At 36.3% G+C, this 23,925-nt stretch overlaps 1 protein-coding gene across 5 annotated transcripts in view; it reads left to right on the forward strand.

Annotated features, from left to right (window-relative positions):
- Window positions 1-23,925, forward strand: part of HELZ (helicase with zinc finger) — a 90,818-nt gene that overhangs the window by 38,661 nt on the left and 28,232 nt on the right. For 4 of the 5 annotated variants that reach the window (XM_064466802.1, XM_064466801.1, XM_064466804.1 and 1 more), the window contains 8 exons: window positions 1,364-1,697; window positions 7,124-7,254; window positions 9,686-9,865; window positions 10,396-10,500; window positions 16,909-17,087; window positions 18,648-18,766; window positions 20,502-20,647; window positions 23,164-23,311. In XM_064466802.1, the coding sequence (XP_064322872.1) occupies window positions 1,364-1,697; window positions 7,124-7,254; window positions 9,686-9,865; window positions 10,396-10,500; window positions 16,909-17,087; window positions 18,648-18,766; window positions 20,502-20,647; window positions 23,164-23,311 (1,342 nt within the window). The remainder of the gene's footprint in view (window positions 1-1,363; window positions 1,698-7,123; window positions 7,255-9,685; window positions 9,866-10,395; window positions 10,501-16,908; window positions 17,088-18,647; window positions 18,767-20,501; window positions 20,648-23,163; window positions 23,312-23,925) is intronic. The other variant, XM_064466803.1, reaches the window with a different exon arrangement.

Raw genomic sequence — 23,925 nt, forward strand, 5'->3', positions numbered from 1 at the left:
GCTTTTGAGTGATTGCTTTAACTTTAGCTTGTGCAGTAACCCTTGTGGCTACTGATGAATGCAACACATCTGAGTTCATTAAGAAGACATCTCTTGCTTTCTGAGAGTGGAGGAGTGTGAAATTTGCATCTGACTTAAAGCCCATATTATGTAAAGAAGCAACTGTGACCACAGGGGGGCAAACTTGCAATTTTTGTGCAAGACTCATGATTTGTCAGATATTAAAAAATATATATTTGATTGGTTTGGTAGATGCTTAATTACCAAGTGAGCTAAAATGTTGGAATTTATTGTTATGGGCTTAAGATTATTGATGCTACAGGGCTGAAATGATAAATTACCAGTTTATTAGGTCAAAATAGAAATTTTAAGAACAACAACAGATCAAACAAAACCAGTATGAGTATGAAAAGTATTATAAGACAATTATTTTTTTTCAAGAGATTTTATTTCATTTGTGAAAACCTTTTGGTTCTTACTTTTTTTTTCTGTAACTTGGTGCAAATTCAGGAAAAAATTCCTGATGAGAACTGAATATTGATAGTGTGGCAGACATTTTCCCCCTTTTGTTCTTTTTAAAACCAGGTTGAAGCAATCTGTTTAAAAAAACCCCAAACACTCTAGGAAGAGATCAGTATGTATTGGTGAGAGGTCAATAAAGAGTGCTAATAAGTCACTTTACTGTGCTGTACATGTGACTTCTAGAAAATGGTAACTACAAAGAAGGAATCTGTTACGTCTCGGTTTACAAGAGGAACTTGCTGCTAATAGGAATTCCGAGGATAGATGGTTTATATGGCTGAGCCTGTGTTGCCATTCCCTCATTTCAAATAAAATAATCTCATTTTAATGCCTACGTCCTGATTTTTTCAAGGCATTTTAATCAATCCCTCTGAATTATAGGTATAATACCACTTACCTTTTAAGATGTAGATTACGATCTCTTGTGTGCAGCCTGGAAGAGGTACAAGAAATAAATAGGAATCTTACTCTGTTCTTTGCCTGCACGTCTCTTCTTGAATACCTAAGATAAGCTTACAAACTATTTAAATAGACATTTTTACTGCGTTGGGACATGCACAGCAGTTCTAATTCAGCCTAAACTTATTTTGGTCTCAGAAAATTTAGCATTTGATTCTCTCTTGTGCGGGTTCTGTTTTTTTAAGTTTCATAGGCTATAATCAAAAGTAATACGTGTAAATGTCTGACAGCTACATACTTATGAAGGGCCAGTTTGGTTATGTTGGTTTGTGTTTAAAGGTTATACATTCAGAATGTAAGGCAGTGAATCTTCAGTCGGAATGCATGAAATTTCTGAATCTGAGAGCATTTTTCTGCACTGACTTGATGCTTTCTTACTTAGGTTCAATATAAAAGTGCAATTGCAGATTGTAGCAAGCTTCATGCTCACTGGTGTTTCTGGAGGTGCAAAGTATGCCCAAAATGGACAACTTTTTGGCCGCTTTAAGCTCACTGAAACACTTTCAGAAGACACTTTGGCTGGACGGCTGGTGATGACCAAAGTCAATGCTGTTTATTTATTGCCTGTCACTAAAGAGAAGTCAGCACAGACCCAAGGAACCAAAGAGAAGGTTTATGAAGCAGCTATTGAGGAGAAAACAAAGGATTATATCTTCTTGAGGGTATCCAGGGAATGCTGCGAAGAACTTAATCTTCGGGCAGATTGTGAAATGCAGGTAAGTCTGAGTGGAAGCGGTTTTGGTATGGGAACTGTTTGCATTGTGTCTGCTTTGGCTCTACCCAAAACAAATGCTTGAAGATATGAAAAGGAATTTTTTAATTCATCATCATACACAGAAAGCAGAGCATGGATGAGTATTTCAGGTAAGTGAAATATTTTTATACGTAAAGATACGTGTGTGTGTGTGCGTGCATGTGGTGTATGTACATATGAGTCTTATTATTTGGAAAACATTAATATTTTAGAACTTTCACAGAGTAAAAATACATTTTCATGAATTCAGTTTCTGGAAAAATTCTTCTGAGATAGTTAGGTATGGCTTGCAGATCTTTGCTTGTATATCTCACGGTTTTGAGAGTGTGATTTGTAAGCTGTCTTGGACATTGTTTTTTATGTCTCTGGTTCAAATACAAAGCCCTCTTTCTAGGGACTTGTAAAGGAAGGCTTTGTCTTATTTTTATTTTCCTGCAGGTAGGTGTTTGTTGGTAGTTCATGGGGTTTCTTCTCCCAGACCTACCCACCCTCTCCCTCTCATTCTAAAACCACTAAATATATTGCTTACTCCTGCTGCCTGGACTTTTCTCCAGCTTATTCTTTCTGATGTGGCTTCTGTTGTTCTGTCCATCGTAGCTGTTCTCACCAGAGACCTCAGGAACCTTTTCATAATGGAGTCAAAGGCGGGAGCTTTCTATTCCTATTTCTTCTCCAAAAAAAAAAAAAACAAACCAGAAACAAAAAATCTTTGCTGCTCTTGACACAGCCAGCTAGAACTTGGTCTTTGATAACTTGTGTCTTGGGCTCCTCATTTTGTGTCTTCTCGTTCTTCTTGTGTCTGTCTTCTCGTTCTTGTGCCATTGTGGATTCCACTATTCGTTCCTCGGCCTGAGGTGAGATTAATTTTTAATATAAGGTCTGTTGAGATTATGAATGGGCCTTGGCCACTTTCTGCACTCAGAACAAATGGGATATTGTCCTTCAAAGGAAGAGTCTTCAACTTAAAGTATCTCCTTGATGAAGATAGTGAGGGTTGATAGATGTAAGCATGAGGAAGGTGAATAAATGCTTTCATTATATGTATATCCTGTGTTTCAGAATTATAATACTTGCCTCCATAGCTCTCACTCTGCTGACGCTTATATCCAAGACAGATATTTACCTGTCCTGGAGGCATTCAGTCACAAAATGAGGAGTTGTAACACTTTTGCTAGAGAAAATTGCATTGGCAGTAAGATCAGGCTTTTGTTTACTTTACAGTTAACATGAAATGGGTGAAGATACTTTTAAAAATAAGTTGTATAGTTTGCAAACAAGATAGTGCATTAGATGTAAATGCATGGAAGGGAGGACAAAGCTCCAGCTAAGTTAAATACTTGAGCTCCTCATCCATCTCCAGTGTGTGTCAGCTGTAGGCCTCATGATTGATCTTGTTACCGAACAGAAATAAACACACGTTAAGGTCACTGGCATTGCTTGAAATGAATGCATTTTCACCAACTGATTACCTCCTCCCATTCATTTTGTTTTGGGGAAGCATATGCAAGAATCCTAATGTCTTAATTTAACATGGATAATTGGGAAGGAACATACGTCTGGGAAGACGTATGTTGTTCTGGGCTCTTGGCTTTGGTTTTTTTGTTGTTTTATTTTTTTCCTTAAGACAATAATTAAACTTACTAATTGATTCTATCAGAAACTCCACTGGAATGCAAAATGAGCTGGAGCTTCAGTAACTGGCTTATTTTTGTTTGAGTGTCTTAAGACTTCGCCTGAGGCAGCAAATTTATTCTGCATTAAAAATTGGGTCCTAAAGATATTTGTAAAATCATTTAGTACTTCATACATATATCAGTGAACTGGTGGTCAAATCCTTAAAGTGTTACCTATATTTTACTGAATTCTAATTGTGAGGAAAATTTTTCTGATTAAGTATTGACTGAAAATTTGGAAAGGGATCCTCAGGTTAGAACTGAGGATGTTATAATCTGGATGTATAGGATTTTTATTAAAGATGCTGGAAATATTGCTGTGTCTTCAGTGGAGTTAGATTTCCCTATGTGATTCTTAAACAATGACAAATTTGCTTTTATTTCTGTAGGTTTTGGATAAATTAGGTGGCTTTGTTCCTTTCCTCTTCTAACAATTCATCTTGGAATCTTCCAGATCACTTGTTTGCCTGTTGTCCTGGCTTAACTATAATAAACACACAATTCTGCTTTTATCAAGTGCACCATTCATGGAGGTGGGATGGAGTGAGCTGGTGCTTTAAACCCCCTTGGCTGCTGCTCTTGTTGGTGAACAAACTAACATACGACTGTTTTATTTTTGGAGTGGTTACTCTGTTCTGTGTCCTCTTCTGTGAAACTGGCAATGGATTAACTTCCTATCCCACTGTTTTCTTATTGTGGAATATATATTAAAGCAGGTTACATGCCTCTCCTTCACAGATGGCCTCATTCAGTACTCTGCAACAGCAAATATAACTATTTGATTCAATCCAAACTGGATTAAAACCAAAACAAATCACAAGCCATTAAAGAAAGCGGTGAATGCAGGTAGATAATAAGAGGTATTTAATGCTAAGCACCTTGCTTGGACTCCCAGAAGGGGCTATTAAAGTGTCGCTCAGATGAGTGTCACAGTTCTTCTGCCTTGAAATTATCATTGTTATGTTGTGTGGTCTTTTGTTAGCCTTGGATCTGTCTGAGGAAAGATATTTTTCCTGTATAGATCAAACTGTGAGGTTGGGACCATTGCCATTTGTGTGGAAGTCTTTTCCAAACATCTGCGGGACGTTGTTGGGCGGGCAAATTGGCACTGGGTAGAGATGGGTAGGGCAGAGCTTCGGAAGGCAGCTTGAGGTCCCCCTCGGGCGGGATGAGCTGGCACTGTCGTTCCTGACAAGTGCTAAAGCACGCTGCTTTTAAAGACCAGGATATTCACTGAGGTAGTGGATACGCCTAAACTACACAGTGGAACAGTGGGGAAAAAATTAACTTAAAATTCATGTGTCCTATTTTAAAAAAGTTTTTCTAGCAGTTACAATTACTTTCATGAACTCCATGCTTAATGTTGTACAGATTTGTTACTGCCCTTTTCTTCAGAGTTATGGTTATACAGCTTGCTCTAAAATGTGGTAGTCAAGATGAATATTTAATGCCTTCATATGTGCCAGAGACTGAAAGTTAATGGCTAAATTCTCTACTGATACAAGCAAACATTGTTTATTTACAGCAAAGCTAGTGTTGATTTTACATGCTACATAGTAATAGGAACAGTGTAATAGTTAGATGTACTGCAAAAAAGAAAATACTAAGAGCTGTGTTTTACAAATCCTTTTGAAGATGATCTTCAAGTAGTAAACTTTACTGGTGCACGAGAGGTTTTTTACAGGTGTGATCCCTATGGTAGGAAGTGACTGTGGGCAGATAAAGGAGTGTCAGGTCCAACAAATAGTTAAATCTAGAAGGCTAAATTATGCCTTCATATGAGGAATTTTCCTCCACAGGAGAAGGTTGATGGGAGAAGTTTGTATGGCTTTGAGGCCTGTTGAGTTTAGAAAAGAGATTATCTGCTTTTCTAACTTTTTCTTTCTTTTTTTTTTTTTCCCCACAAGTTTGCTGTCATTTTTGGATAACCACAGGGATCTTTAATACAACAAATTGGTTTTTTGTTGGCAGTATGTAAGAAAAACTGAATTTAGTTGACAAGGACTTTTAAAAGTCTTTATATAGTTGTGAGAAGAGAAAATTACAAAAACATATTCTAGTACTGCTTTGTGTTTGTTGAACTTTCTGGTTGGCAGCAATAATTATAATGAGATTAAAGTGTGATTAAGTAAGAATGGACCGATTAATAGAGAATTAGTGGATGCTAGAGGAGAAAGTTAATAGATGTGAGACGTGGATTTTGCTTTGGGTATGGGTGTGCATATAGAATGGCTGCATCACCTCCGTGGTGTTTCTCTTGGCATGACATGGAGTGTTTAACTGCGGCTTTGTCCTGTCTCTTCAGCAGTGTGATGGTGCTGAGGTACCAGCTTCAGCACTTCTTTACTCTGATCCTGTTTTTCTCATCTGTTGATTGGTAACACAAAACCAGCTTCTCTAAAGTGCTCGTGAAAGCTATCGGTAAAGATGACCATAGAAATTTTAAGTACTATTGGCGCGCTTTCCCAGTGAACGAAGGGTACTTTTCCAGACAGGTTGCTGTAATTTGGCTGGCTGTTAGTCAGCATGCCCATAGTTCATTGTAAATCTGAGAAAGGTACTTATTTCTCTTATTTAATCACAAAACGCTCATTAGAGTTGTAGCACAGGAGTTGCATGAATATTTAGTGATAGATAGCAACTCCCTGAAAAAAAATGAAAATGTATGTTGGTCACTTGAAGTTTTTTGGCAGCTTTGGGTGTTCTTATGCTGTTTTATGTCAGTGCAAATCTGTGTCAAATTTTATATAAAGGCTTTTGTGTTAGTTGTTAACATTTAGTTCTTTGGTGCAATGCTCTGATCAGATTCATTTGTTTTTGGAGAGATTAAAAATTGCAAATTTAAATATGTGTAAATGATAATCTGAGTGAACTGTTTTTATGAATTGTTTCCCCAGGAGCTGCTTTTATCCAGTATTCAAATTTAGAATGTATTTTTTCTCTTTGCTCTTTTAGTATATGTATGTATAAACTAATGTCACTACCCATTGTTCAGTTCTGAATTTAATCAGGGATGTTAACGTGCTCTGCATGTTGTTTCTGGCTTTGTACCAGGGTTTTGTTGTTGTTATCTTTTATTTACTAGTATTAAAACCTAAGTAATTGAGAGAAAAAAAACACGAATGTATTGATAAGCAAATAATTGTTACAAATGAACTTTTGGAGTGTTCTAATAATTGAATAAATGTCAAGTTATATTATTCCAGAATGTTTGACTAGAAATAAATAATGTTCGGGTTTTATCTCTGCTGGTAACACATCTGATTTATATAATCTGTTGATCTATAAAAATTTCTTGCCTGTCACTCTTTCAAGGCTGTTCTTACAATAAGGGATGGAAGCTTATATTTTTAAAAACAATGTTTTAGGACAGTAATATTTTCCAGGAGTATTTTTTGTATTCCAAAAATAACACCAAGAATGTTTTCCCCTGAATTTTTTTCTGAAAGTACAGTGGAATCTAACCTTAAAAGTCAAACAACAAAATTACGTTAGAGAAAATGCTGTATTTATCTTTGCTTCAAAAAAGAAAAAAAAAAAAAAGCAAGTTAAGTTTATTGCAGATCTTTTAATTGAATGATGTTTGCTGTTTTATTCTGAGAGTCAGTAGTTTGCAGGAAGATAAAAATGTACCACACGCAGCAAAGTTTGAGTGTTTTCTAAATTAATCATTTTTGGTTCACCTATTCATTTATTCATTCATTTTGTACTGCAGGTTGAACTTCAGTTTCAGTTAAATCGCTTACCCCTCTGTGAAATGCATTATGCTTTGGACAGAATTAAGGACAACAGTATTTTGTTTCCAGATGTCAGCATGACTCCCACCATACCCTGGAGTCCCAACAGGTACAAGAATACACACACTTTAATATCAAAGATTGTATGGTAATGCGGTACTGAATTTCTCATAACAGATGGCTGAAATCTGCCCTAGAACAAGAAACATGCCTTGCTCTTCATTAATGGTGAGGGTGGTTCAGAGAAAGGAGCGAAGCTGTTTGAAATGAAACAAGAGAAGCAATCCTCTGAGGACTAGAATCTGTTGATTGGTTTTCCCTGTAGTTGAGCTGTGGTTTTATAGGCATTGCAGTTGTATTGTACCTGTAGAACACAAATCTGCTGTTGTTACACCGTTCTGCTGTTCTTCACTGAAAATATGCATGATACTTTATAGGAATGTATATACCAGTCACAAGGAGTTTGCTGTGCAGGAGCTCAAGCCTGCAGACTGCTGTGTGCAAGGAGCAATCCATTACTACTTTTTCAGTTTGATGCAATGAGCCCAAATTTGGACTGAGGGGGATGACTAGGAAAAGTGTGAGAATGATTCTTGGAAGGATCAGCATTGCATTTGCAAGCAGTCCTGAGATTCTTTGTGTACGTGTCTTAGAGTTTTCTTTATGAAATTATAAACCCCTATGCTATATAAATACTTCTAAGGAAGCTGAAGACTGATGCAGTGAGGTAGTGAAAATAGTTTGTCTGAAAGAGGAAACTTAGGGAAGAGAAATGTGAGGCTCTGTTGCTAAGGGAATATGGTCAGTATTCTTGCTACATAGGGAAGGATAAAAGAGGCATGAGGTTTCTGTACTTAGAAACCAGGGAAATGAGTGGTATGTGGAACTGATAGCCTATACAGCATGCGAGAGTTGTGTGGTGTCTTGAAGGTGAGAATTAAGAGTGTGATTGTGATGCAGTACAAGTCAGAAGATAGCTCAAGGATTAAAAGGAAAGTGATCTGGCCAGAAACGTGAGACAGCGAGATGATGTAAGACAAAAATTACTGGAAATATTTTAGTTTGTCTTTGGAAGTGTAGGAAGAACAGAGATGATGAAAGGGTGGAGCAGTATTTCGGGTGAGGATGCTGCATTCATTAAAGCTTTGACAACAAAGGCAGAAAGAAGGGTATGGGTTTTTCATAGAGTTATACTGCAAAGCTAGTGGAGGTCAGTGGCAATCTTTTCACTGACTTAGTTGAGTTTTGAGTGAATCTTACAAGGAAGTAGTGTTTAGGAATAGTTTCAAAGTAAGCAGTGATTTCCATAAAAAGAAGGTAAGTCAAGTAAGCTAGAACTTTGTCTTCTCTGTATTTTGTCAGGAAATATAAATTTACAGACATTTGCATATTGGTTGTACTTGATATAATTTATTTGTATAATTGTTTCATATACATAAAGGATATATATATTAGCTGTAGTTCAGTTTAAGTTAGTGTAATGACCATCTGGTGGCTTGGTTTGCCCTACCTAGAGATTCAGTACTTCTGACTGTCTGTCCCTCTGCTTTTCTTCGGTTTTTGTTTTACATCCTTACTAATATCCAGTACTTCCAAGAGTCTCTTGCCAGCTTGTTCTTCATAGCTGCCTTAGAAGTTAGGAATTGAGTCAGTTCCCTCTTGATTTTACTCCCTGTTGCTAACTACGACTGAACAGAAACTTTCCCAGTCTGTAAGAAGCATAGTGCTTGTCCCAAAGCAGATCACATTACTAAAGTATGGCCATATGTGCAGCAGTGACAGGTGCTTTTTACTATGCACGTCTACTTTTAAATCTGTCAGTGGGAATGTTAAAAACTGTGACTACGAATCTTTAACCTCTTATGCTCATTGGAATTTTCTGAAAGCATCTTCCTCTTAATGCTGGTATCACTAGCTGGTTACAGCAAAAATCCTTTTTTTAGGCTGCTTCCCCATTAGAGGTATGTGCTTTAATGATCTCAGAAAACAAAGTAAAGAGAAGTTTGTAGTTAATTGGTAGCCATTAGATTTTTAATTGTTGTTTGAATTTTACCATAGATAATTTTTACTAAGACCTGGGGTTCTATAATTGTTGACTTTTAAATTTGTCCATGTAAATACTGCAGGGAAGAAACATAACTAATGTTACATTTTGCATAGTAATAGTAGAAAATCATTGTATGTCTGCTTGCATTTGTTATCAGGTGATGGTGCAGCATACACTTTTTCTAAAATGTGTTCTATGCGGGTTAATTATTGATAGGTGAGATATGGTAAATTGAGTAGGAGTTCGATTTTTTTGGAAAAAAAAACGCAGCTGATTTCTTGCAAATATTATCAAAGTTTTGTGATAGAAGCACAGGATGGTTTGGCTAGATTTGTTGATTTGTTTTGGTGTTCCTCAGAACGACACAATCAGTACAAGTAGCATATAGGCTCTTTAATTTCTTTAAAGCTTTGAAATCTTACCTCACTGCATTTCTGACTGACAGCAGATTGTCATAGCTTGTTTTTAAACTCTGTTGCCTCCTTTTGCGCAGACAATGGGATGAGCAGTTGGACCCTCGACTAAATGCTAAGCAGAAAGAGGCTGTTCTGGCTATCACTACTCCACTTTCAATACAACTGCCTCCTGTTCTTATCATCGGTCCCTATGGGACAGGAAAAACCTTCACTCTGGCTCAGGCAGTCAAGCACATACTCCAACAGCAGGATACTAGGTGAGATGGGGCACTAAATATAAAGCAATACTTGATTAGCAGAGAAGGTGTAATTTTTAAACTTAAATTCAAGTGAAAGGTAGAAATACAGAATTCCCATCCAGCTTAAAAAACAAACAAAACCCAAGCCATCCGTCATTGTTTTGAATGATATAGTAATTTTATAGTTTTAGCCTGTATTTTTGTTTAGAACAAAACTAATTAAAATGGACAATACATAGAATGACTGATTTGCTCGACGTGGAACATTTTGCAGTATGCTAGGTAATAGAAGCTGTTCCTTACTTAAAATCAAGTCTAGATTAATAATCACAAAATAATTATTGAAAAACTGTTTGAACTTTAAATCTTTTCATAACTGAAGGATTTGAGTTAAAGGGCTGAATCATGCAAACTACAGTAGGTTAGTGACTAGTTTCATTAAGACAAATGTGCAGGAAGATGGCCACTGTTTCCTTTTTTTTGTATTCTACTGCTTTGAATTGTTTTCTGTTTCTTCATTGCTTTTTTATTTGCACCATTTATTCCAGCAGGATTCTCATTTGCACCCATTCTAATAGTGCTGCTGATCTCTACATAAAGGATTATTTACATCCATATGTAGAAGCAGGCAATCCCCAGGCAAGACCTCTCAGGTATTTTTTTAAGGCTTATTATGTATCTATAAAATACTATTCTTAAGAAAAGGTGTCTATAAAAAAGGTTAAAGAACTTTTAAAACTTAAAAGCATATTGGCGTTACCAGCAGTGCTTTTAAAAACGTAGACTAAAAGGAACGTGAAACATTGTCAACATAATTTTGGGTCATTTGTTAAACAAAAATAAAGACATCCTTTTTTAAGCTTTTATTATTCTATTGATAAATGTGTCTTTCCTAATGAGCAAACTTTGGATATGCTCCTCTAAAAGCTACTATGATAAAATAAAATGAACTTTAATTGTATTTTAGTTCCAGAAAATTTTGACTCACACTTACAATGAGTATTTGGAAACTGGGGCTACGCACCTGGCTTTTTGAAGAAAAATTTTGATGTCATAGGAGCTACATATTTAGAGAATCATGTAAAGGTAGTTTGGCCTCTTCGGATAAGTCAGTCTGAAGTCATTGTATGTGTGGTTAAATGTACTTACCATGTGTATTTTGGGGAAATTAGTTAAGGAAAAACATGAAGAAATGGAAACTTTAAGAGCAAGGAGGGTAAACTTGCATAGAAATAGTTAAGGAAGATTTATTTATGGGCAGAAACCTGCCCCGGGAATATTCTGCACAGTAATCAGAATACATAATGTATACTGCTAGCTTGGTATATATTTTTAAAATTATGGGCATCATTTTCTGAATGCCAATGTGTGAGTTTATTATATTACTCAGAAAATTACTCTGTATGTTTACTTGGTAGCTATTAAAAGCCATCCTGGACTTATATTTTATGCAATGCCAATAAAGGCGATGAAGTTATGTGAAAGGGTTAGATTTACAACAGGTGTAAATTCTCTTAGGTTTGCTGGCTTTAGTTGCCATGTGACATTTTACAGACACTGAGGATCTGGCCAAGGAAAAGAAGGCAGCTTATTTTTGAAAAGTTACCTTTGATCTGGTTGTATTTTAACAATTGTCTGAAGGTGATTTGTAAAGCACTTTGTGATGAAAAGCATTATGATGTCTTAATTTTGTGGTTGCAAAAAATGTGTCTAGTTGACACTTTTTGGAATATTGAAGTGTAACGTAACAGAGCAAGGAGTTAAATATGGTTTTATTGTGGTTGCCAGGCTTTTGCTACTTTCTTTTATGTGCTGTATTCAACTGTATAGTCCAGTCTCAGAAATACTTACGAAAACGATACATAAACAAAAGTGGTATTTTTCTTATCGTTAAAATATATACATGTATTTGCCAAGAAAATTACAGCACATAATTTAAAAGTCACTGAATGTTTGAGTTTAAGTATAACTGTCATATAAATTGTTATGAATCCTTCAGAAAGTGCTGCGGTAGATTGTATGATATTGTTCAGATAGTCATGATACCTCTATGAAAAGTTAAAGTTTTAGAAAATGGAGGCACCTCTGGAACTAAGTATATATATCTATGGATCCACAAGTATGTATGTTTTCAAATAAAAAATATTGCATATAATTGAGAAGCATATGTTTGAAAGCATGTTGACCTGCTCTGGCAGGAGTTAGAGGGTCAATTTTTCTGAATTGAAAGCTAGAGCTATGTGAGACTTGTAACCTAAAATCAATTATGGATCCGTTACCTTTCTTACTGACTGTTGCCAAGATACATTTTCAAATTAATATCATTACTGTTAGTTTAAGCAGGATCCTCTGAACCTCTTGCAGTATTTTAAAGGAAACATCAAGTGGAGTAGAAGCAGTTAATTATCAAAGCTGGATGTGCTACTTGCAGAGTTTGATGTGTTTATAAATGGCTGAATAGTTTGCTTTAGATTTTTTTCTTATTTACTCTACAAGTGATGAGTTGGGTGTACAGTATCCTTGCTAAAAATGTTTCCATAGCTTAGTGGGGAACACCATAGTATTTATGTTGTTTATAAAGAAGGGAAGCTTAATTATTTAACATTGAGTACTGAGAACTGTGTAAATATTTTTTCTAAATTTCTGTGGGTGAGATGTACACTAAATAAATTACCCTGTCAATGATGTGACATAAAAGTTTGAAGCCCAGAGTTTGGGGGTTTTTGTTTAAATATCATGTTATAAATTAATATTTTTTCCTAACAAAATAACTTTCTATGCCCTTTGAAAAATGCAAAGTCGGAATGAACACAGAGAATTTATGTTGAGTCTAAGTTCTGCACCTAAATAAAATACCAGTGAAGCCTGAAAGCCAAATTCTGATGCCCATAAACAAATTCATACCCAGAAAAAAAAGAGAAATGCCCCTGGGTTTGATTAGATGATTCAACTGTATTAGGGGCACGCTCCAAAACCTGACTTACTGAAGAAACTTGTCATTGAAACAGTTTTGTTATAGTTATGTAAATAAATGCAGAAGTGTTTTGGAAAGGAAAAAACCCAACCCTAACCTAGTTAGGAGGAAAGAGCCTTCAATTAAGTGCTTCTGTTAGGTGCTAAGGCACTTAAGTGTGGAGAAACAAGCACCTTTAGATGGTGAATCAGAGCCATAGGAGGTAATAACTGGCTCCTGATCTGTATACCCCTTTACTCTGTGGATGTGCTTGTCTCTCCCCATCAGCCGCTAGAGCCTTCAGAAGTAGGCTGCCGAGGTAAGCGCTGCAGCTAGATACTTCAGGTTATCACTGTCTCCTAAAAACTCCAGTCAAGACGTAGGAAGCAGATAGCAGTGGTTTCTCTGTATGATTCTGGGCATACAGTGATTGAGGTATCTACTGTTTATTACTCTTAATTTTCTTCCATATTTCAAATTTAGTTGTACCGATATACTGGTTTTGTATGTAATACACAGGGGTGTACTGTACTAGGGGAAAAGGAAAAAAAATAAATCTGTCTTTTTAGTAATTTTGTTTATTTCTAAATATGTTATTGCTGCCTATCAGCTCGACAATGTCAGAAAATAACTTGATTCTGTTTAAAATATTTCAGCTGAAACCTCTTCAGTTGATTTTAAAAATATTTTGATCAAGTACTACATGTAGCCTGAAACCAGGTAGTTTTAATATGTGGTTACAGGATCAGGAGATACCCAGACTATAAAAATTAATCAATCGAAGCAAACCAGAGTTTGAATTAAAAAAAAACCCAAACCAAAAACCCAACAGTTTTTAAACGACCATTGCTCTTTTTTCTAAATTGCCTGGAATGAAGTTCTCATACTGAAAACAGTATTAATTTATCTTATCAAGTGTTAGTTTGTAAAATAAATGCCTCTTTAGCTGATTACTTTTCCTCCTCAAACTCTAGCTTCTGTCATGCCATCCTCAAAGGAAGATTGATTTTAAATGTTAATTTTCAGGTTGTAGAACAGGTTCTTCGCATGTTTTCTGCATCCCAAGGAACGTACTTGTTTGTGAGAATGAGCCTTTCTTTGGAAGTTAATCAAAAGAAATGGAAGAGGGAAATCGGGTGCTTTTAAAGTTTTCTTTACACTTCTTGGGACTACTTACAATTTCTTTTTTAATGGTCTTTTAACAGAGGCATGAAATGTGACTGCTAGATTCTTTTTCCTCCAAGCTTCTGTGTTCTTTTTGCTTGAGGGATTTCAGGTGAGAAATAACTGCACAAAATCTGAGGAGCTGGGATTGGAGTTTGTCCAAGAGGAGTCCTTTGGAGCACAGCCTGAAGGGCGAATCCTGTCCTTGTTATCACAAACTAGGAGGAGTTAGTGTTTTCCAGTTCAGAACAGGGAAAAAGAAGTTCTGAAGAACTTCAATTTAGTTCCCATTCACTCTGTTGTAAGGATTCATGAGAAGTAGAAGTTGCTTTTGTAGGACAGGAGTGCAAATGAAGCTCTGTTTAGCCTCCCTCAGAGGTTCTGGCTCTACACCTCCCCCTTTATTAACTTTTAGAAGTGTATTTTAAGTAATTTAGGAGCAGTCCTAGCCTGAAACATCAACAAGGAAATCATAGTGAATCTTAACTACTGATATAAATTCACTACTTTTGCACATAGTCTATTCTACACCTTGATACTTTGATGGAAATTTATCAATGGAAGCAACACATGAAAGATAAGGAAATACACCGTTTGGCTGACATTTAATAGAAATACTTGGGCAAGTGTCTTTTTTGATGTAATGGCTGGGAAGTTGATGGAAGCATAGATAGGTTAGATGGCAGTTTGTTCCATTCTTTGGCTCCACAGAAGTGAAGGCTTTTGGTGTAGGTACTCATATATCTGTAGATTTGTAGATATTTGTAGATATGTAGCTATAGATATTTGTGTTACCCATTTTTGTAATGGGTGCCTCTAACTTTAAGAAAAAAACCCTAATAACAAAATTACAGGAGATTTTATTGGCCCAAATTGCACCTGAGAAAAAAATCCCTTTTTCAGTTTGGCTCACTTACATCACGACATTTTTCGAAGTAGTCAGATCTGTCAGGTGTTTTTATGCCAGTGGTGAGTAATAGCTCTGGGATACCTTTTTGATCTCACATCAAAATAAAAGAAATTAATGGGTAAGCAGCAATGCAGTTTGAAATGCTGTCAGCCAATCTGTGAGTCACACATAGCTGAATTTTTGTAATAAAAGACAGTGCATGGTATAATAATGTCTAATAACCATAATATTTTGCATTTCAATTGCACCTTTCATCCAAAAATCTCAAAGTGCTTTACAAACACAAACTCACAATAAACTCATTAATGCTCACAGTACTCCTGTGAGATGGTAGGTAAGTATTACCCTCAGTTAAGATTGAGAAACTGAATCCCACAAAAGCTGACTGAATGGCTGGGATAGATAGAGCAGGGGTTAGCTTGCTCCTACTACCTTGTTCTAGCTGTTAGGCCATGCCTTTGTGTTGTTACACTGACGTAATAACAGTTTATCAAATCAAGCTTATCAGTTTGATGGCTGATAAGAAATAAGTGTATTGGGGTGACATTAGAAGGTTCTTTGTTCCGAGAATGCCTCAGGAGTGTGTTGTTCGCTCCTGTGCCGAATGCAGTCTTGACTGGAGTTACCTTTGGTCACAAAGTGTCGGTTTTGGTTGGGTTGTGTTGTCAAATTAAAAGCTATTCAGAATACTGCAGAGTGTTTGTACCTCTTTGCATTTCATTTTGTGCTTATTCTCCAAAATGGACATTGTATTTTCACAAACCAAATTTATTATCATCCTAATAATTGTTTCTCTCACGTTACATGGAACCAAGCTGTAATTTTCAAACATAGGTGGACATGTGATATCCAAAGTCCGGCCAGTGCAATCATGTTTTGCACTTAGGTGCATAATTACACTTTGCCAAATATTTTATTAATGATTTGGGATTTGTAATATGGGCGCAGGAGAAAATAATCAGAAGAAAATAAATAATGAATAGATAAACCAAACAGCATTAAATCCCATATTTAAAACTGAAATTAGTTTGAATCATTTTATCTTATTTGCTTTGGAAATAAAATAACTTCAGGTATTAATATCTGTACAATAGTTTCCTGTAGTTTTAAGGTTCCACTTCAGATTCACAGTTCATACTTGATACAGTTTATATTTTTGAGGAACAATCCATAGAGGAGCCGTTTGACATCTTTATCCAGATCTTCAGCTGGTGTGGTTTGGTATATTTCTGTATACCTCTGTGGAGTTACCTGGACTGTTTTCTGGCACACACTCTGTCTTCCCTGTTCCTCTTCCACTAAGCTAGACTGGCCGTAACATTTCATCACTTCTCAAGAAAAATTCATCACTGATCTCATTATATGGTGATTAAAATTATCTCATGTGTCATGGGAAGATATTTGAAGTCCAGTGCTTTGCTGACAACGCCCTGGTATTTTAGACTCTAGTTGTCCTTTTTGGCGTGATTTTCTCATTGTTTTATACAGTGTATCATAATTATGGCCCTGCATGATAAAAAGATGAGTATACTTCCTGTTTGGTTTTTAGAACTCAGAAGACATATAGTATGTGTAAAAGGAAGTACAGGATTTTATTAATGTTTTTTGAAATTTTTTATTTAAAGATCCTGTGGCTGCTGTTGATGAAATGTGCAGACTACTGCAACTCTGTCAGTTCCAAGTCTGTGGGCTATATTTATATTTCAGCTGAGGAAATACTTCTTTAAAATGAGTTTATTGATAGTTTAGAATGAAATGGACGTTAATGTGAGGGTCGCAGAACTTAAGTGTATGAAGAATTTATAGATTTTCATATGTGAATTAATCCTTAGTAGCTGTTCATGTATGTAGTATTGCACCACAGCAAAGAATGGAAGGTAAATCCAAGGCATTTTAGCATGCAATTCTGCACAGTTGTGATGTTTTGCTTCCTGAAGATTACTTTTATCAGAAAACAGACTATTAGCATTTGAAATATTAGGCTGTCATTGTGTTCAAACTGTATAGAAAATAAGACCTTTTTTTCTTTTCTAGGGTATATTTCAGAAATCGCTGGGTAAAGACTGTCCACCCAGTTGTGCATCAGTACTGTTTGATCTCAAGCACACATTCCACCTTTCAGATGCCACAGAAAGAAGACATTCTTAAGCAACGAGTAGTAGTTGTTACTTTAAATACATCACAGTATCTATGTCAACTGGATCTTGAACCAGGTAAGATAATTTCTAAACAAGAAGTTTCCATGCTTTGAGAATTATCCTCTTACCAGTATCCGTTCTTTACCCAATTCTTTGAACTGGTAAAAAATAAACAGTGGTAATCTTAAAATGATCTCTTTTTTTATGAATAAATGTTTATTACAAAGCTATAAACTGCTGGCATTCAAATAAACCTTTTGCTTATTCTGTTCTTCCTTTAATTAAATAAGTAAATAAGCAGCACTATCTGTGATCTGGTGTTTCTGAGATCCAAGAGAGAAAATTCTGTTTGAGATTCTGACTTTGAATATCATGCTCATTAAGGTCACTACTCAGTGGAGCATGTAAGCATAAATACACACAGAGAGCTTTTTTCTTGTTTTGTGAATTGTTTAGCTTTGCAGACAACTCCCTCACATACAAACCCATGCTATGTTAATGTGATACTTCTAGGGTTGTTTTCTAAACTGAAATATATCAGGCTGATTTTTTTTTTTAGGGGCAGAGGCTGCTTAGCGTTTGTTGTTTTCTTGATATCCAAATGAAATCCATCTCCTTTTTGGAGAACGTGGTACTCCGTTGCAGAAGTTGTTATGATTAATTTTTTATGGCTACGATTAGGCATTGTTGCAACAGAGAAAACTAACATGGAATTTATGGTAAATATTTTCAGGTCTTTAGATGGAAGTAATGGCTTTGGCAGCAAGCTCTGTACAGTCATGCCATAGTAATGTGTCTGCAGCTGTATGAAATTACTGTTTTCCAAAGATTTTAATGCATATAATCTTAATTGGATGGTACACTAAGTCCTCTAATACTTTGTTTTAAACCTTAATATATATCAATGCATATAAAAACTCTTCTATACCTATCCTGAATTTACATTTCATAAAATGTAAGAATCCTGTGGCCCTTTCCCCCCCCCCCCCCCGCCAAGTGCATGCTATCCAGTGCACAGATTTCCCTCCTCCCCTTGCCCCCCAAGAAATCTTTCGGTCCAATATTATAAGAAGATTGAATTTAAAATTTCCTTCAACTTCTGTTCCTTTTTTCCCCCCCTATGTTCCTTAAAGCCCATAACCAGCAAAGTGCTCAGGTATGTGTGCAATTTTAATGAGAAATTTAGTATATAAAATAGTTAATAGGACTCAGGTACATGAGGAAGTCCTTTTCATTGTCATTGTCCAAAGCTCTTCAAGCCTGATGAAAGGATTTTCAGAACTGAGAAACCTACTGAGGGAGGTCTGCCAAGAGGCATTTCTTCTTGGTATAAGGAGAGGTCAGATAAAACACTTTTTAACTTCATGTATATCATAAGAAAGAATCAGATTTGTGGGCTACTGCTAATGTCACTGGAGATCTGTTGACCACTGTTGGTCATTTGATGGGTTTGAAAATTGTTTGTATGGTTTCTGGTAGCTGCTAGAAATTAATTTGTATAAGCCATACTGAATTTTTTTTAGTTTTGGTTACTAGCAGAATACAGAACTTTTAGTGCAATTTCTTGTATTGTTATCACTGTTTATTTTATCGTCTTTCAAGTTTCATTTATTTGTTGATATATCTGTTTTACAGGTTTTTTTACACACATTCTGCTAGATGAAGCTGCGCAGGCTATGGAGTGCGAAACTATCATGCCTCTAGCATTAGCTAATAAAAACACAAGAATTGTCTTGGCTGGAGACCATATGCAGGTAAGAGCTATAGAATTTTTCAATGTAAAGTGCTTCTGTATAATATGAAGCACTTCTGTAGAATATGCCGTTGTCTCCATTTTTCAGTAAGGGTATTGAGGCACAAAGTGTGTGAGTCGTCCAAGGTTACACAGGAAATCTGTGATAGAACAGGCTTCGGCGTGTTCAACCACTGAACTATATGCAAATAAAATTTCATTTTAAAGAGGGAGACGGATAAATTTTACTGGCCATATAATAGATGGGGAAGCTAAGGAAAATTCAAGGGATGTTATTTGCATAAGATAAGGGGATAGTTATTATGGTCAGGGTAGGAGTTTCTCTTACTTTTTATAACTGGTATTCCCTATTGATTTCTGAAAGAATTGAAGAATATGGAGAATGTGTATTATGATTTAGACAACTATTTTTTTAATTAGAAGCATCATAATTTGCTAAGAATTTGAACAGGTAAGAAATAGGAGATGGAAGCTAACGAGTGCCTTGGTGTTACTGTGATGTGCTTGGTTTAAAGAGTTTAGAAGAGGTTTAAATGCTGATTATGCATGTCATTTCGCAGCCTGTAGGCATGAGGAAGCATGCTCGGAAAAGTCAACCTTACTCGCTTTGTTGATTTAGGCCAGATATATTTGTTTTTTATAGATTTGCCTTTAATTCTCTTGGCATTTCACAATAACAATAGAATGAATGTTTGCTTTGGTATAGTAATAAACTTGGAGTAGTGTTGCCACCTATGATTTAATACTACTAGATCATTTCAAATCATATCGTAGTAATCCCAAGGACTGGAATAGTCCTTTTTAAATACAGATCTCAAAAGTGCTTTTTAAGAGACTGGAATTCTTACCACTTCAGGCTAGATAGCATCAGCCCAGCTGGATGGCTAGTCTTGACTTGGCCTGTGTGTCTCAGGCAACATGTGTAAAGAGATGTTCTATAGCTCAGGTTCTCACAGAAGATACTCTATGAGGTATCCAGTATTTAAATTTCTGAAACTGGTATTTATCTGATTTGAAACTCAGAATCTGAATCACATGTATTCAGAATGACAAGTGGATTGGCTTGATTTCTAAATTTTAAAATTTTATTTTAAAAATATTTTTTCATCATCTTTGGTTCTATTTTTCCTGCTGTAATAGATGTTGTCTTTATTGCTGAACAAGCTCAGTAGTAGTTTAGTGTAATAGTGACTAGGCCACTTGGGTTTTAGTTCTTCCAATGACTTTCTATTTAACTTTTAAAAACTGTGTTACAAATTTCTGTATTTTCTGATCTGTACTATTTGTGGTAGTAACTGAACTGTGAAGTGCTTGTCAGAGTAATTGTGTAATGTCATTCAAAACACAGTTTTGTTTTTTAAAGTTTTGGGTTTCTTTGGGTTTGTTTATTTGTTTTGTTCTGGTATTTTAGGTTTTTTTTCTGTCAAACAGCTCTCTGCTTTGAGTTATTCATCTGTGCAAGTCATAAAGAAACAACTTAGATATAAGGGTTCTTTCCTCTTTACATAGTTACTGAATGTTTTATTGTCCTTTAACAGCGTGCTGGTCTTTTGTCACTTTAACGGTAGGAATGGGCATTTCTATGGAATAGCCATGGTATATGTCTTCCAACTATGAATGTGCAGTAAAAGAGAGTTTTCATTTCTGTTTTGATGCAAAATACGTATGTTGGGAGCATGAAATTCCAAGTCCACATATTTAGTTACATTTTCTTTGTATGTGTGTGTCTATTACAGCTCAGTCCTTTTGTCTACAGTGAATTTGCCAGGGAAAGAAACCTTCATGTTTCATTGCTTGATCGGCTCTATGAGCACTACCCTGCAGAATTTCCATGCAGGATCTTGCTGTGTGAGAACTATCGCTCCCATGAAGCTATCATCAAGTAGGTGTGAACTTTTTCACTGTATCATGCTCTTCTTTGGTGTGACTGAACAAAACAACTCTGAGCCAAGCACAACAGAATGAAGAGAGAAGCATTATGTGTTTTCTCTAATGAAATCTGAGTTGTTTCAAAGTTAATTAGTAGAGTAATTCTTTGTTACTAGGTTGAAATTTGGTCTCCTAGAACAGACGCCAGGGGTTCAGTTAGTTGTATTGCAGACTCCTCATTCAGGTGTGGATGCTTTGGCTGCAAGACTTGCACACTGAGCAAAAGAAGAGCTAACTTACCCTTTTTAACTGTTAGGCAGTATATTATAGAGGGTCTGTGTTTCTTTGAGCTGTTTCAGAATTTTAGAATTACTGGGGGGGTGGCTTATCTTGAAACAGTAAGTTATGTGCAGCATAAGGAACGTATGGATATACAACTATGTACAGAAAAAAACAGGTCGAATTTTGGGCATGTTTATTCCCTGTTGTCTTTTTTTATTACTTCTTTCAAGACACATTAATCAGTGGGTTTGCATTTTTATGCTATGATAAACTAATGGCTGCTAGAGTAATGAGCTCATCCGTGAGCTGTGCTAGAAAGAGTAAGTGCAATCATGGGGAAAAATGCTAAAGTTTAAATCCTGGCTCAAATATGTACTGAGGAATGTTATGTTGGTATCCAGTTATACTAATTAGGTTATCACTGTGTTCAAAGCAGAAGCAGAAGTATTTAAGTGCTCTGGGGAATCAAAGTGGGAATGTAGCATATTTTGTTACACAGCTTGATCTGTCTTCATTTTATGGACTTTGTAATTATAGACTGAGTGATGCTAAATTTCTTACACGTTTCCTGAAATTATAAGTTGGAAATGAGAGAGAATCTGAAAAGGAAGGGATTGTTTCAGCTTTTGGTTAGGGACCACTTCCATGAAATTTGCCTCAGAAAGATCATGACAATTTACTTTAGCAGTTGGAGTTCAGACAGTGAGTTCCTAAGAAGATCCACTGTGTTGAACACAGAGGCAAGGATTGCAGAAGTACCGCTGGGCTAGTCGGCTGTCTAGTGGAAGTCCAGTGTGCCTAATTCCGCTAGAAGTATTGCTGTGTGAAGTGAAACCTGCTAAACAGTCTGATGGTGGTCCATTTAGGAGATTGTCTCAACTCTACTTTTTTTTATAATGTAGAATTTTCCCTGACAAATGGGACCATGGCACTTGAGACAGAAGTAAGTGTAGGAAGATGGTTCATGGTGGGCTCATTAATCATACCTACCTAACTGGAGTAGAGACCAAAAGAAATTAAAGAAAGGACAAGCCATTAGTTCAGCGTGACTTTGGAGCTGTAATTGGAAAAAACAGGCCTTGTAGAAAGGGTGTTTTATTGTTTAATGAGAATGCATTACTAAGAATTAATTTGCGGAAGAAACTGTTAGTTTTGCTCACTGGCAGCAGTGGACTGCTGTAACTCGGTCCACAGAAGAGTTGCATATTCAGGATTCCCCAGTGTAAGCCAGTTCTGGTCAGTAGCAGGCTGCAGTTGTTTGATGATGATTAGGTAGCAGACTAGTTTCTCTAGCTTTTTCATGACCAGTTGTTTACATCTTAAGCTACAATATTTGGAAGCCTGGCAGAACTCGGTGGGCCCACTGGCTGCACAGTCTCCGGCTTTTGTTGTCTTCATGTCAGGCTACATTCATGTTACTGCATCCACAGAGATTTATGCAAAGGGCATTAAGGTTGGAGGCTGAGAATTCAAAAGTTAGTTTATACCAGAATTCACTAATTAACGAAAGCCGGTACATTGGCTTAGCTCTACTGTGCGTGCAATAGTATACAGTACTTACAGTACTACCGATAGTAATCTGCAGTCTCTTCTTGCTGGCTTTTTGTCTTGTTCCATTCAATTTGCCTTCTTCCCTCCTGCTTTTTACCACGAAAGTAGTTCTTGCCTCATTTATTTTTTCAGTCAGCCGGCTTCTGTAATGCCTGCTGCCAGCAGAGGAGGTTTGTTCTGGTTGTGTTTCTGACGACTAGCAGCACAGATTGGTCTGGAGTGGAAGTCACAGAGGAAAAGCTTGCTTGAAAGCTGAACGCTTGGCCTGCATTATGTGCAGTGTTCATGAGATTTTTAGTAAATTTATCTTCCGAGTTCAACAACTCTGAACTGATGTAAGCAGGCTCATTGTCCAGGCAGCCTGGGGAATAACACATCCCAGACAGTGAGTGTTCCTTTTGCCCGGTTTCAAGCCACCAGAACTTCCGAGTGAAACATTAGCGAGAATGTTAGTAACTTTGTTAAGCTTTAGATTAGAACAAAATACTGCCTTTGTAGGAAAAGTGTTGGAAAAGCATATTTTTAGTGCCTTCTGCTCCATCTGTAGTATTGAAATATCAGTTCAGAGAAATCACTTGAAGATGCCGAATAGTAATCAGCAGTTCTGTTTTCCTTATGAAGTATTTTGTGATTGCATATTTGATCAGTGAGCTCATATGTAGACTCCACATTTTATTCTGTTTTGCCTTGTTACAGTTACACGTCTGAACTTTTCTATGAAGGCAAATTGATGGCAAGTGGAAAGCAACCAGCACACAAAGATTTCTACCCTTTGACTTTCTTCACAGCACGTGGAGAAGATGTGCAAGAAAAAAATAGTACGGCTTTTTACAATAATGCAGAGGTAACTCTTTGGCTTTATTCTTGATCGTTTTTTTTAAAGCTCCCCTCCCTCCACATTTATTGGTTTATGCTCATTGTAGGTGGAAGACATAAATTGTCCTCTGCTAGGAGAGAGGAACTTGGAGTTTGCGAAACATGAACTAGTGAACATCACAATTGTAGTAAACATTTCCACTAATTTATCTTCCTTTTTTCTTTGCAAATTGCAAGCTGCATATAGGTCTCTCAGGCTCATTCTTCAGGATGTCTTTCCTGATAATTTTTGTGACATTCTGATGGATGTATCTTAGCAACTGAGAGTAACTGCAATTTGAAGTAAAACTTAGATTTCTTTGACTGTTGTAGAAATGTTCCCACTCATATAAGAGTCCTCTGGAGTAACATTTCATATTTGCTTTAATATTCTTTAGGATCGGTGTCTAACTGATCAAGTACGGATGAGATTTTTTTCTTGGTGGGAACTTATTCTGAATACGTTTGTTTTCACATAGGTTTATTTGTATTCTTCAAAAATTACTTTCCCTTTCATTCCTTCCTTTTGAGTTAAAAACAAACAAACAAACAGAAAAAAACCACAACAAACCAACCCACAAAACCAATCAAAACCCAAACATT

Source organism: Phalacrocorax carbo, chromosome 16 (assembly GCF_963921805.1).
Source record: "Phalacrocorax carbo chromosome 16, bPhaCar2.1, whole genome shotgun sequence".
NCBI lineage: Eukaryota > Metazoa > Chordata > Aves > Suliformes > Phalacrocoracidae > Phalacrocorax > Phalacrocorax carbo.